This window comes from Cinclus cinclus, chromosome 5 (assembly GCF_963662255.1).
Source record: "Cinclus cinclus chromosome 5, bCinCin1.1, whole genome shotgun sequence".
In the NCBI taxonomy this organism is placed as follows: Eukaryota; Metazoa; Chordata; class Aves; order Passeriformes; family Cinclidae; genus Cinclus; species Cinclus cinclus.
This window is the reverse complement of record NC_085050.1, coordinates 72875728-72889662: the sequence shown is the minus strand read 5'-3', so window position 1 is coordinate 72889662 and position 13935 is coordinate 72875728. Positions and strand designations below refer to the sequence as shown.

Here is a 13935-nt window from a genome sequence, read left to right as displayed (position 1 = left end):
ATTAGACAGAAAGTGATGGGTGCCTGAATGGGGGATATATCCATCTAAAATTCACCATCCTGTGATTTCTTTAATTTGCCTCCAAGCAATGGCCTGTGCAGGTAGAAGAGCACAAATCCCTCTGCACTGTTTCTGGGAAAATTCTTCTTTTGCCTTTTGGGCATTGGCTTATGGCACAAAGATCAGCTTTAGTAATCCTGTCTTACCAGATACCGGGGTGGATGTGCCTGTGATGTGTACAGAAAATGTGCCTGTGATGTGTACAGAAAATGTGCATTCAGTAGTCCTGTTTCTTAGAAGCAGGAGCCAGCAACACTGTGAATGCATTTGGGTTGTTCTGGCTTTTTCCCCTGAGTTTTACTGACCCATCTGAATCCTACACACGGGTGTTATTGTTTCTGCTTGAGATCCTGGATCTTGCTGCAGATCTCTGGAAAGAATGTCTAATTCAGGCCCAAGATTCATGTGCTCAACAAGCCTTATTGGGATTGCAAACTCTGTCTTGCCCTGCTTAGGATGAACATGTGCTTCCAGGAGTTACACAGGTGGAGCCTGTTGTGCTCCGGATTCATGGACCAGACTTGAATTTCTTGTGTGCCTAATTTAAAACTGTGCAGTTGAACCTGGCTGTGTCCCATTTCTGGTGAATGTCCTAAGTCACAAGCTAGAGGTTTCACCCAAGGACTGAGACTTTTTCTGGCAAAAGTTTTACAGATTATTAGTGTGAGAGATTTCAGTGCAATTTATAATTGTTTTTCATGAAAAGCTGTTTCGTCCATATGTTTCCACCTGGTCTTGGCTCTTGGTGTGGCTAGGAGGTCCTGTGAGCAGAGTAACAAACCTGTGCAGGCCTTGCTGCTAACAGGAGAGCACCTGGGCCTTAGTGCTCTGACACACGGGGCACTTCCAGTGCAGCTAAAGGAGATTCTGGGAGCGTGACAGAGCTGTGGATTACAGGCTATTTCTGGACCAGCCACGGGAGGTAACAAAATAAGAAATACGTAAGCAATCCAGTCTTTTCACTTCAGGCAGAGCGGGAGGATCTGCCAAGCAGGATGGCCACAGCCAAGGTCGGTGCCTGGGATGAGTGTGCTCTCTCCTGCTCTGCATCCCTCTCCCTGACAGCATGGAGGAGACAGGAGGGTTTGCTCTTTGCCAGGAGATGGGGGCCTGCTGTGGAGGTGGCGTTTGCATTCCCAAGGAGACGTAATTCCGGCTCCTGAGCTGCTGAGAGCTTGCCTGGGGGATGAGGAGAGCCAGAGGTGAAGCTGCCCAGCTCTCCTTATGTCACTGGGCTGATCTGGGGCTCTCAGGCTGCCCTGTGACATTGTGTAACGTGGGGTGCCATGAGGATAAAGCAGCAGTGTTAACTCCTCAGGCTCCTTCCTGCCTGTCAGAGCCCAGCTAGGTTTTGTTGCTGCTTCTCTGTTTTTTTGTGTCTGTGATGTGCTGTTGGCTGTTTCTGTAGTGGAGGGGTTGTCTGATTTAAGACAAAGGGAAGAATATCAGGAAATGCGTACAAATAGCTGTAGAAGTTGGCAGAAGAGTTCCTTGCTTCAATCTGGGTTTCAGAAGCATCATTGTGTGAGCACCTATGATTCTATGATAGCTCTTAATTCTGTCAGTGGTTGCAAATACTCCTGTTGGTCCCAAATGATTTAAAAACGAGAATTTAATCTCCATCCTCTCTTCTAGAACAGCACTGGATTTAGAGGTAACAAGATACTAAAAATTACTAAACCTGTTAACATTTGGGGATTGGATCCTCTGGGACTCGGGTCATCTGTTACTGTGGCAGCAAACCAGGTGTTGGTTTAAACTCAGTGATCATGGCTTCAAGAGGTGGAACTATTAAAAAATACCTCTTGTGAATTTTTTTTTAGGAAGTTAATAATTTCTAGACGTAGTTCCAGGTGCTGTTTATGGCTGATCTCAGGTATGTCCTCGACTCATCCCTGGAACTACAGGCAGCTCAGTCAAGAGTACAGGATGGTGGTGCAGCCAGAAGAGCTGTAATGCTGTTTTCCTGGAAAAGAAATGCTATGAGCAGACAAAGCTGGGTTTGTGCCGCTTCCCTGTGCAAAATCTGTCTCCTCTCTGGGAATTAACAGCCAGGCAGCTGAGCTTGCACTGTGTCATTTCCTCAGCGAGAGCAGTGATTTATGCTGCTGCCATTACTCAGGGAACTATTGTTATGAAACATGGAGTTTAATTAATTAAGAATATGATCTCTGCAGACTCAGATAATTGCCAGGAGAGCTGCTGGGCTGAGGCACCCACCCACACTTTCTGTCCCGGCTGGCTTTAGAAAACCTATCTGTGTTGGAATGTGAAGGTTGTAAATAAGGATAAGGAGGACTGAAGAAAGTGAGGAGGAAGAGCCAGGAGCCCAAAAGGTGAAGATAAGTGCTGTGAAATGTTCCAAGCACACAGGTAACGGGAGGTCAGCACAGGAGGCAGATAAAATGGCCAGAGGAGCTCAGAGTCAGCCCTGCTCAGAGGCAAAGGATCTCCCTAAAACACCAACCAAGTTCTGCAAGGACTGTGGCAGCTCAGGAAGGCCATGAGACATCAGATGGCAGCTAGTGGAAAACCAGTCTTATGGGGAGTTGATTAATATAAAATCAGGCCACCCATGTGTTCTTGAAGAGCTCCAAGGAAGGTGGTGAAAAGCAGGGAGAGGATCACAGATGCCTGCAGTGGAAAGGCCGTGCTGGCTTTGTGGGGAGAGATGGATGTGGGGTCAGGAGGTGCTGCCTTTCTTCTGGAGGGGGCGCTGAAACTTCTGAGGGAGGTTTTCCGTGAAAAAAGCCCCCAATCTCTAGCACTGTATTCTTTCACTGTCAACCAAGCAGCAAGGAAAAAATCCAAGCAGCCTGTATTTTTAGATGAGGGAAAAGCTGAGCAGAGAGTACTCATGGACATGTGTGGTATTAAGTACAAAAGGCACCGTGGAAGCAGCAAGTATAAACAACAATTCATAATTAAAGTACCAACTTGGCTGAAAAGGGAAGATTTCAGGGGCAGCTGCCAGCCTCAGGTGGGAGGTAAAGGAGTTTTAAATAGACTGTGTGTGCTGGGTTTCCTGTCTCCCACTTGAGATCTTTAGAAACAACATGATAACAAAAGGAACAACTGCAGGCCCCTCCTTGCCAGGGATACTTTTTAGCTATGGAATTGTGAGGCCCTTTGCAGCATCCCAAAATAAAATGCAGCCGCAGGCTTTAAGAGCATCCCATTGGGCAGGGTGCTGCCACAGGGAGCTGAAGAGCTGTCCCGGGACAGCTGGAGCTTTGGGAGAAGGTGCACTCCAAGGAGAAGGTGTGAGCACAGCCAAGAGAAAAGGTAGGCCCTCAACACCTTTGCACAAGAGTGGCCGTCTCCATGTTATGGTGGAAGAAGTGTCTTTATAGGGGTTAACACCCTCCTGGTTGTTAGACTGAGCTGCCTTACTTCAAAATGCCATAGGAAATTTTCTGGGATACGCAGCCAGATGAGGCAGGAGGCTGCAAGGGGAGGACAGGTGCTGGGCTTGGGGTCTTGTTTGGGGTGTGCAGCCCTGGCTGGCCTCAGCATCTCTCCCTGCCCTGCCAGCCTGCTCTCACAGGAGACACCCCTGCATGGGGACTGTCCCTCTGGCTGTGCTCTGGCCCTGAGGTGGGTGTGCTTCCCAGGTGGAAGGATCCTCATCTCTCGTGCTCCCCACTGGGCCTGATTCATGTTGTTGTTTCTGGAGTGGTTGATTAGTTTTCAGTGCCTTACTGAGCCTGCCACGTATCACAGAGCTCTGTAATTACAGTTTTTTAAGAGGGTCGGGAAAAACTGTTGCATTTCCTTGTTCCCCCCAACAGCACCTCCGGAGCCCATGGAGACACTAATTAATGTGTCTTTGTGAGGTAAAACCCCAAAGCTGTGCATGCTGGCAAGCACGGGGTGCTCCTGTGAAGGGGAACGCCCAAGCTGCTGAGGGACTCGCTCAGAAAGCTCTGCTCACAGCAGTTTAGAACCTGTGGTGTCTCTTGCTTTCTCAGCATCCTTCAAAAGCTGTTTTTTCTTTAAAAGAAAAAAAAAGGGAAAAAGAACCTAAGTGCTGATAGATCACTAGGCTCTGGTTCTTGGGGAGCTGTAGATACTTAGTACTCCTTTATATCAGTTCCTCAGGCAGCTGATGACTCTTTTCTTGGCACAGGGGCGATTTTCCAGCCCTACATATTGTTAGTGGCTCCCTCAGAGACAGCTGGCCAGAGAGAAGGAATGAGCAGCTTCCCCCACTGCAGGAGTACTGCAGAGCCAAACTCTGCTCTTCAGGAAACAAGCAGGGAAGCACAGGCCTCTGTCCTCCAAACGCTGAAGCTGTGAATATATTTTGCTCACAAAATTGTATGGATAAATTGTTTATATGCAATCTTTTAAATCCTCATCTGTCTCTGGCCTTCTGTCCTTTCCGTGTCTTGCAGTGAAATCTCCTCTGGAAATTGGTAATTTTTCATGGTAAGCTTGGTGAGCAAAGAGAATTAGAGCATTTAAGGATATTGACACTTGCAGTAAAAGGAGATTGTGCTCCTGGTGTACAGTGAGGGTGGAATGGGAGCAGGGAAGGGAAACTTTCAAGTTTGATCAGAGATTTGACATCATCTCAGAGGATACGATTGGCAGAGACAAAGCAGGACGGGACTTGGCACATGGAAAGAAAAGGCAGCCAAGGCAGGATTTGGGGTAAAAAATGGGTGAAGATAAGCAGGGTGAGCGAGGAAGGAAAAAAAAAAAAAAAGCCGTTCCGGAGCAGTCGCTTTCCCTAATGTAGGTGAAAGTGCTGCTGCGCTTCCCTGCTGTATCTCATCCGCAGAGCGAGGCTTAACATTCCTGCCTGGCACGTGGGGGCGCGGGGAGGGAGCTCGGGGGAGGACCCAGCCGGACACAAAGACGGCCGGTCTCTCACCGCAATGGCATCCAAGCCATCTCAGCTATCCAAAGCCCCAGCTGCCGGCATGTGGGCTCAGCACACAACAAGAGGCAATTCCAGCTTATCCCGGGCCGGGGAGAGGCGCAGGGGGCTTTTCAGCAGAGCTTTTATTCAGCCTGGGGCTTCCTTGGGCGAGCCGAAATTTCAAATGTCTTCTGCGCTTCGGGGCTAAAAACGGGAGTGAGTGGGAATAGCAGGGCGTTCCAGGGGAAAGGAAGGAGCTGAAGCAATGGTTACACCGTGTTTGTGTGACTTGGAGCGGGGTAAATATGTGTTTGCTGACTTTGTGGAAATAGCAGTAGAGGGGGTAGGACTCTGACTGTGTGGCCCTTTCTCTTGGCTTTTCTCTTGTGTGTTCGGAGCATTCCTTGAGCTCTCATAAGGTGGTTACATGTGGGAAAGCATTATCCCCCACTGGAGTTCCCCCTGAACTCCACGCTTGGGGCTTTAGTGTCCCCACATGCAACTGCAGGATAATGAGTTTTGTGCCGTGGGATTCGGCAGCTCCTCCAAAACAGCCGTGAGGGACACTGGCAGAGCCAAGCGCTGCCCAGATGAGAGAACAAGGATAAACATGGCTTCCTGCGACATGTACTTGACACGTTCTAAAAACGAGCCTGATGCCCCTGCCTCGTCCTCCGGGTCTGTGCGTTGCCCTCTTTCCTAAAACCCTGATGAAGCGTGCTGAAAAGGCTGAGGTTTTGCGTGGTGGTGTTTACATGTCCTTGCTCTCCTTTGGCAGGGACACCCATGCAGCACAGGGATGCACCGAGCTGTCTCCCAGCCCACTCAGCCGGGACTGCGTGACCACTGACTTCCAGCCCAGCAAAGCCACGTGGGCAGCAGGAGTCAAGTTAAGGCTGAAGACCAGGTGAGAACGTGTTTGTCTGTGTCCCTGAAACATTTGCAAAGACAGGGTGGGAAAGAAACTGTTACTGCTTTGGCTGCCAGTGTGCCTGAGAGGCATTCATGGGGAAGGAGTGCTGAAATTTCTCCTCAGAAGCTTTTGTCAGTGCTGGTAAAGGTCATCCGAAATGCTGAACCAAAATATCTCCGAGGAAGTGCTGTAAGTCTTCTCTGACTTCTCAGCTTCAGGTGCCTGGCATTTCAAAATCACCTGGCTTCTTCTGGGAGTTTTAGTGGGGAATTTGCATTCATGACTTCTGAGTACCTGTCTGCATTTTTGAACGATCACATGTCTTCAGAAATCGGTTTCGTCATCTACTCTGGATTGGCTGTTGTTGTGGCTGAGCCTGACTCCCCTCCTTTAGCCACACAGTTTAGGACCAAATCCTACAGCATTTACTCAGGCACAGCTTTTGATGGCATCAAAGGAGCCTCTTACATCAGTCAGATGTAATCTCGGTGACCTCATAGATTTTTTTGTCTCCTGAGATTTGTGCCATGAGGTTGAAGCAGTGGATTTTATATGCAGCACTGCATTTGGGCCAGACCTGGACTTATTTGAAGTCAAGAAGCTACACTGATTCCCTAGAGCTGGCCAAAATGTGGCCCAGTGCCTGTGAGTGAGCAGCTGAGAAGGGAATTCCACATTCTGATCTTATCAGCAAGGATGCACCTCTGGAGCAAACTCCCTGACCTTAGTGGAGGTGCTCCAGCTTCTGGCCTCTGTAGGCAGTCACGGATGCTGACCCTGCCTGGCCTCTGATAGAGCAGATTAAGAGGCTGAAATACCTCCTCAAGCTGATTTTATTGAGGAGAAGTTTATCTCTGACTGAGGAGTGGGACTCTGCCTTTCCCCAGGTACGTGACCCACAGGGAATTTGGGAGAGAAGCTCCCCTACATCCACCAGCTCCCTATAACATTCACCATATGCCCCCTGTAAATCCTTCTTGCCCATCAGTTTAGTAGCAGATCTTCACAGAAAGCTCCAAAGTTTACCGTGTCACTTGGGTAAATTTGCCTTTGGGTGCAGAGCCAATGTTTTGCTTCACTTTTCCGGCAGTGTTGGAGGCTGTGTCTGCACATCTCAGCTTGACCCAGGCTGGAGCTTTAGTTACGAGCAGGAAGCTGCTTTAATGTGTAAGAATGTGCCTGTGGGAGGGTGTTGGAGGCTCAGCAGCCTTTCCTTTGGCCCAGGCAGCAGATGAAGTTCCCCAGAGCATTTTACTCACCATGTTCCCCCCCCAGATGTGTGCAGGTACCTCCACAGATCCTCCTAAAGGCCTTGCTGCTTCTCTGCTGTTCATCACTCCTCCAGGAGCGTTGCCAGTGATTTGTAGCCCTGCAGCTCAGAGGAGAGCCCAGCTGCAGCCTGAAGCCTTGCCCTGCAGATCCCCTTGGTTACCTGCCGTGCCTCATTGGCCACGTTTGGTTTGGATAATCGGCCTCACGGGGCAGCGTTCCTGCTGCCAGCCACCCAGTTCCTCCTAAGCACTGAACAGAGGCGAGGAAAACACATTCCTTCCATTGTTTCCAAGTCTCTCCTGTTGCAAGTTGCTGTGTGTTGGATATCGGGTTGTGAAAGAATCTAAGATATGCTTGGGTTTCTGTCTTTTAAACTAATTTACTGACTGGAGAAGAATGAGAAAAAATTATTTGAATTGAGCCCGTGGGACGGGTTTGTCAGTCTGGATAAATCAATGCAGTGAAGAGGTGCAGGCAAGGAAGCCACTGCAGGCTCTGGCTGCTAGGTTTTTCTACCCTTGCTCTGGGAGAGATGATGTGAATCCCTGGAGAAGACAGGGAATAATAGGGTCCTTCTCAGACACTCTTAAGCCAATCAGCTGCTTCTTTTCAATGTCTGTTCTTTCTTCCTCTTTTTCCAGCAAAGGAAACAGAATAAAATTATAGAAAGAAGAAGAAAGTTGCAGAGAATCTTTAACCCAGTGCTCCTCTGCTCCTCACTGTAGCCTATGCATAGCCTAAGTATCAGGCTGAAGATTCTCCTGTCTTCTCCATGTCCAGGCTGCAGTTCTGTGGGAACAGCACAGATGGACTGTCTTGGTGGCAAGCACTTCTAAAAACAGAGATCTGAAATACTCTTCATTTTTCAATTTAAATCAAACTTAGTGTGTTGCTTGATAATGCTGTCTTCAAGATGGAAAGCTGTCAGAAGATCCCAGCAGGACAAAGTCCTTGAAACCAGTAATCAAGAAAAGTGAAGTTTGTATACATCACCTCTGTTCCTGTTGAAGCCTGTGTCTGGTTAGTGTCAGGGAATGCCAGTGGGACCCTTTCTTTGTGGAGGGAAAAGTCCTCAGTCTAAATATTGTCTGTCAGCCCTGCTCTGGGGTGAAGGGAAGATGGAGCTGCAGTGCACAGCCCTTCTCTGAGCCCTGCACTCTTTCTTTCCTTTGCTGGACATTGGCTAAATGCCTCTTTCTTGGATAAGACAGCGTGGGGGTTCCCAGAGATGTGTGATAACACAGAGGTGTGACTTGCAGGACCAGTAATCATTAATTACAATGTTTGACTGTTCCTAAGTTCAACGAAGGAGCGCCTGTTGCTCACAGCTGCCATCACCTCCGAGCAATCCCAGCATGCCCATCTGCAGCTTTTGGCTGAGGGCACTTAAGTCAGGAAAAGCCAGTAGAAGAACTCTGTCTCTAGCTCCACATACATGGTTGTCATCTCTCCTTTCACACAGGGATTTGCTTCCCAGTGGTACGGTGGGGAGTTTTTCCCAAAGACTTCAGGATGGTAATGGTAGCAATTCTGAGCAGAAACCTCTGATTCCATTGATCCTGATCCCAGAGAGATTTCAGGGAGATTGGTACCTGTCTCCCAGTTCCCACATGGCACTCAGGGCATGGTCTGATGCAACGCAGACATCCCCAGTGATGCTCATCAAAGAGGAAAAACAAATGGTGTCTGATGTGTGAGCTGGAAACACCACACAGGCACAACACCTGCCTTGGCCCCTGGGAAAGGAGCTGGAGAGAACAGTGAGGCTGGACACAGGACACACCCCTGAACTGGCCTGAATGGTTTTCTTATGGCTTTTTTTCTGGTTTGGTTTGGTTTGGTTTGGGTTTTTTGTTTGTTTTAAGACTGAGACTGGCAAAAACTGTGAGATAGTGCACAGGGATCCGCTGGGTGGGGAGCTGTCCTCTAGCAACTGCAAAATGAACATATTACGGAAAATCAGGTTGTGTCCTGGTATGAGAATATTGAGAGTATTGACACCCAAGTGTTCTCAAGTGAAGGGTTTTTCAGTGTGTTTTTTACTTAGGGAAAGTTTTCATCTGAGCATTAATGGGTGGGGGGTGTGGGCATGATTCTGCCTTTCCCCTACTGTTGAGGAGGCACTACTGGCCAGGATCCATGATGTGAAATATCATTTCATAGACTTCAGGTCTTTCTAATGAGTCTTCATTTTTTTTTTAGTCAGACTTGTGAGGGGACAGAGCTCACTCCAGATCCTTCCTGCCCCAAAATTTCCCAGAAGGGTTCTGTGAGCCTAAAAGAGAGATTTAGTGAAGGACACAGCAAGCTGATGCCATTCTGGTCCAGCTCCTTTCTAATTGGCCTCGTCTGTTCTGCTTATTTTTAGAACCATGACTGAACCTTAATTAAGAGCGACGTTGCTTTGAGTAGATTGTGGCCTCGCTCTGTCGAAATCCTAATAGGCTTCTGAGTGCTTTACTTTTTCCTTCATCTCCTGCCTAATAGATGGGAAGAGAGAGGCTGCAGCAGCATGTTTGGGTGTCTGGAAAACATCTCCTTGTCATGCTCCTGCTCCTTTAAATGTGTCCATCTTGGAGGCAGGTCTGTCCTGGTGAGAATTCAGATGGTTGTTCTGCTTTCTGTTGGTGCAGGTGCACACTCCCCATGGAAGGAGGGTGCAGGTGAATTGCTGGGATCAGGATCTCTCCATGTACGAGGATCCTGCTGCTGCATGCACAGGATGTGGCTCAGGGCATAGTGCCCCTGCCATGTGGGTTTCGTTAGGTTAGAATTACCACCAGCTTGAAATTTTGACTGCTGTGAGGATGATGTGGTAAGGATGGGCAGCTGCCCTCTTGACTTTCTCTCTTGTGACTCAGTGCCTGGGATCAGATCCAGGAGGCACAAACTGTGCACCTGCATCCAAATCTTTTCATTTCTCCTGCAGGAGGAGGGTCTGTGCTGCAGGGCCCCCATCCCTTCCCACCTCCCCACATGATGGGCTAGGCCATGGCTATTCCCTTGGAGCCATGCCTAGCCCGTCTAGCTCCAGCAGCCTCCCACACAGCCACCTGGCCAGGGATTGTGGTTGTGAGTGATGGCGGAGCGACCCCCTGGCCTTAGTTCTCTTCTCTGCACGTCTCATCTTCCTTGGACACATTTACACCAGCCCTAGTCAGAGCCATGCCCTCAGGCCATGGAGATGTGTCCTGGTGACCACTGCTCCTGCCTGCATCCACAGGTGGATTCTGCTTTGACAAGTTTTGCTGCCTTTATCTTCGGCGTTCCTTGTCTCTGCTGAGGAAGGGTTTGGCGCTTGTGGGGACAGAGAAAAATGACCACAAGGTCAGTGGTACAGGAAGCATTGTTCACAGTTCTCCTCAGCCACCTGGATGATGCTTCGGATGGATGTGAGAATGATGAAAACAACTCACCAGGAGCTGTGTGGGAGTAGAAAAAGATCAGTTTATTGGGGCACTGATGACCCTGAGTGGCTGGTTAATCAGCCACAACATCCCTCTCTGGCTTTCCCTTGTTAGCTTTCTAAGGATGTGGAAAAAATGCAAATGGCAATTTGAAGAGGCTGGATTGTTTGCTCTGGTTGAGGATGGGCCTTCTCACACGGAAGGATTGCACTCCTGGAGGATGCTGGGCTTGAGGTACTTTAGAACTTGCATAGCACTCAGGTTGTATATGTGCTCTAGCACTGGCAAGGAATGGTATGTGAAGAACAGGAATCAGACTAACTACCCTTTTCTGGATGGTTTTGGTTTGTAACCTTGAGAAGAAGATAACCTTTCAGTTACACTGTGAAGAAAGCCTCAGATGCTGATTCATCTGTAGAGTTAGTGCCAAAGTGTCATTGTAAAGTTCCATTCCTGTTTTGCATGCAGTATAAAAACAATCTCCAGAGATTACAGAGAAGAGCACACTCAGCTGTTCCTAATGAGACAGAGCTGCAGAGCAGTTCCTGGTGAAGGGCCTTGGAGATGTGAATGTGGTCCCTGCAGCCCAGACTGCTCCCAGAGTGTGCCAGGCTGCCACTGAGGAGCCTCCACTGGGCTGGTCATGTTTCCATCTGCTAACACTGGGACCAGCATAGCAACGGGGAGCAAGCACCCAGATAACAGCAGCTGGATGAGATTAAAGGCTTTCCCTTTCCCTTTGGTTTTCCAGCCTCCAGGGTGAACTGGCCGTACCTGGTCTGTATCTGTGTTACAGCTGCCCCTCAGATGCCAGCGTTGCATCACGTCTGGCTGGCTTCTCCAGGTATCTTCGCTCCCAGGCATGTGTCATGATGCCAACCTGACCTGGATGCTCAGGTTATCTGATCACTGGGAATGTCCATGAGGAGCCAGCAGTCTCTTTTTCCAGCCTCGGCATTTACAACTCAGGGATCACTTTGTCTGTTATTTGAAGTGGAGAATTTCTTGGTAATAAGGTTGTCCAGACACCTCTATAAATACAGTACAGCATATATGAAAGATAAAGTAATGAGGTTGGTTTGTTATTGTTATTGTACTTACTGCAGTTTTAAATTCTGCAGCCTCCTTTGCCAAAGTGTCACCTGTTGCTCCTGGTTTTGTCGAAGGCAACTTAGGTGCACCAAAGTAACACCAGTTAAAGACCTAATGATTTATTTGTCTTCGCTCAGGTCAGGTATTATCTGCTGCATTTGCAGATTTTATCACTCAGCCAGTTTGTCTGGGATGAGTCAGGATCTGCCACATTTCCAAGACTGGGCTGGTGTGGAAACAGTGCAAGGTTATCCCACACAGAGCTGCTAAGCTGGTCCCATGTGTCTCGTGGCTAAAATTCACTGCTGTCCACGTGCTGCATTATTACAAGGATATCAAAACAAGAGAGTTTAAAATACCTGTGGCTCAGATGATTGACTACGCAGCTCCCTCACTGTTTCTACTGATCAAACCAAGGGATAACATGCTTTGCAGGGGATCATTCATTTTCCAAAGCGAAAAACAGATGCTGATGGCTTGCACTCCACTAAAGTACTTAAAGTCTTTAAATGTCTGCAGTGGAAGAGGCAACAATGTGGGTTATTCTTAATGAACAGTTTTGTCAACTTCTCCTCTGGCAGTGTCCTGGTTCCTTGTTTTTTGGGCAAGGAGCTTAACAGAAGAGCTCTGTCTTAAACACACCTGCACATGTAAAGGTGAAGTGGTGTTGGGTTCAGCTTGCCCTTTGCAGACCTCCAGTCCAGTTTCCCTTAAGACAGTCCTGCCACAACAGATGTTAAAGGGAAAAGCATGTTCCTTTTTTCTTCCTTCTTTTAGCAGACGATGAGAAAATAACCAGTACTTCTGAAATCTGTCTGGAAAAAATGATGGAGGAATGGCTCTGACTCTCACTCTCTGCCTCTTCTTTTCCATTCTATAGAACATCAGCAAGTGCTGCTGTTAGCTGCTACTAGGAAAGGACCCGGCCCTAAAAAGCACATTTTACTTTTTTGTGCTTTCCTGTACCATTTCTTTACCCAATCTTAGGCAGCACTGGTAGAATCCTCTCTCAGTGTCTGTGTGCCAAAGGCATTTTAATCTATGTGCTGATGTGTACAGGACATGCTGTACTGTGGATTTTTCAGGGAGAGAAAGATTAATGATGTGTCATAACCTCTCCTTGCATTTTTTGCAGTGAGAATTGTCCTGCAAGCTGTCGCATTTCAGCAGGACACTGGTCCAGTGCTGCTCCTCATTCTGCCAGCGAGGGAGTGAGAAACTGTGGAAATGAGTGCTAAAGCAGGGGAGAGATCCCTCATGGAAAGCAGCAGGAGGATTAAGGACAAGCCCAAAGGCAAAGGAGAGGCTGTGTGGCCTCTTCGGGGGACTCATCGCTAATCCCTGCTTTGACTTTCCCTTGCAGCACTGTGTGCTTTAAATAAGGTGTCAGTGGGGTTTTTTCCCTCAGGGCTGACAGACGCAGACCTTGGCGCTGGTGACTGAAGGCACCAAAGGGCAGCCCTGCCGTGCCACGCCTGGGGACACACCCTGGGGACAGCTGTCTGCCCCGGGTGTGGGGTGTGCGGGACACACATTGCCAGTGCTTGGTTGTCACGTCTAGTCCTGCATTTTTAGCAGCGCCGAGGAGAGATCAAAAGTCCCTTTGCAGCTTCCACCCCCTCATGGCATTCAGTGACCCATTTGTGCAAACCCCAAAGGGAGCGTGCTGTGGGAATGTCAGGGACATTCACATATGGGCACTGTGGGACTTGCTTGGAATGGACAAAAACACAGCAGCGAAGCACAAATGAGCCCGAGCAGTTTGAAATGTTGGTGTTAAGTTCACATCCATCTTCCGTGGCAGAGCTGGCCTGCTGCTGATGTGCAAACCCCTTCTGCTTTCCCCTAGGCGGAGTGAGACCCCAGGCCGACCTCACTCCTGGCATTCAACCAAACTCGTGGAGAACCAACCCGATCCCAGCATGATGCAAATATCTCAGGGTACGCTTGGCACCCCTTGGCATCAATCCTACCACTCCAGGTAAGCACTACACAGCCGTGGAGGGAAGGAAGGGGCAAAAATGCAGTGGGAAAATGGTACCAGTCGCCTCCGTACAGCTGGACAGGTTTACAAACAGCCAGGGTTCAGATTAGAGTTAGGAAGGCTTCAGTTCCTTTTTCCCAGATAAAGTGTCTTTGCTTTCCTCCTGTAAGTGCTCTGTAAGGTGATGAGCAGCTAGGAAATTAATTGCTTTTAACATCCCCCTTCCTATGAAGATGGGAGCCCACTGCCAGGATGCTGATACAGCTCTCTGTGGATGCCCCCATTTAGGAACACAGCACGGTTGTTTCCTCAGCAAAGGAAAGGAAATCCAAAGTCTAAA

At 48.7% G+C, this 13935-nt stretch overlaps 1 protein-coding gene across 1 annotated transcript in view; it reads left to right on the top strand.

The window, feature by feature from the left end:
• SHROOM3 (shroom family member 3) overlaps window positions 1–13935 on the top strand; it is a 110631-nt gene that overhangs the window by 79708 nt on the left and 16988 nt on the right. Inside the window, exons 3-4 of the mRNA XM_062494055.1 lie at window positions 5706–5834; window positions 13461–13592. Of these exons, the coding sequence (XP_062350039.1) occupies window positions 5706–5834; window positions 13461–13592 (261 nt within the window). The remainder of the gene's footprint in view (window positions 1–5705; window positions 5835–13460; window positions 13593–13935) is intronic.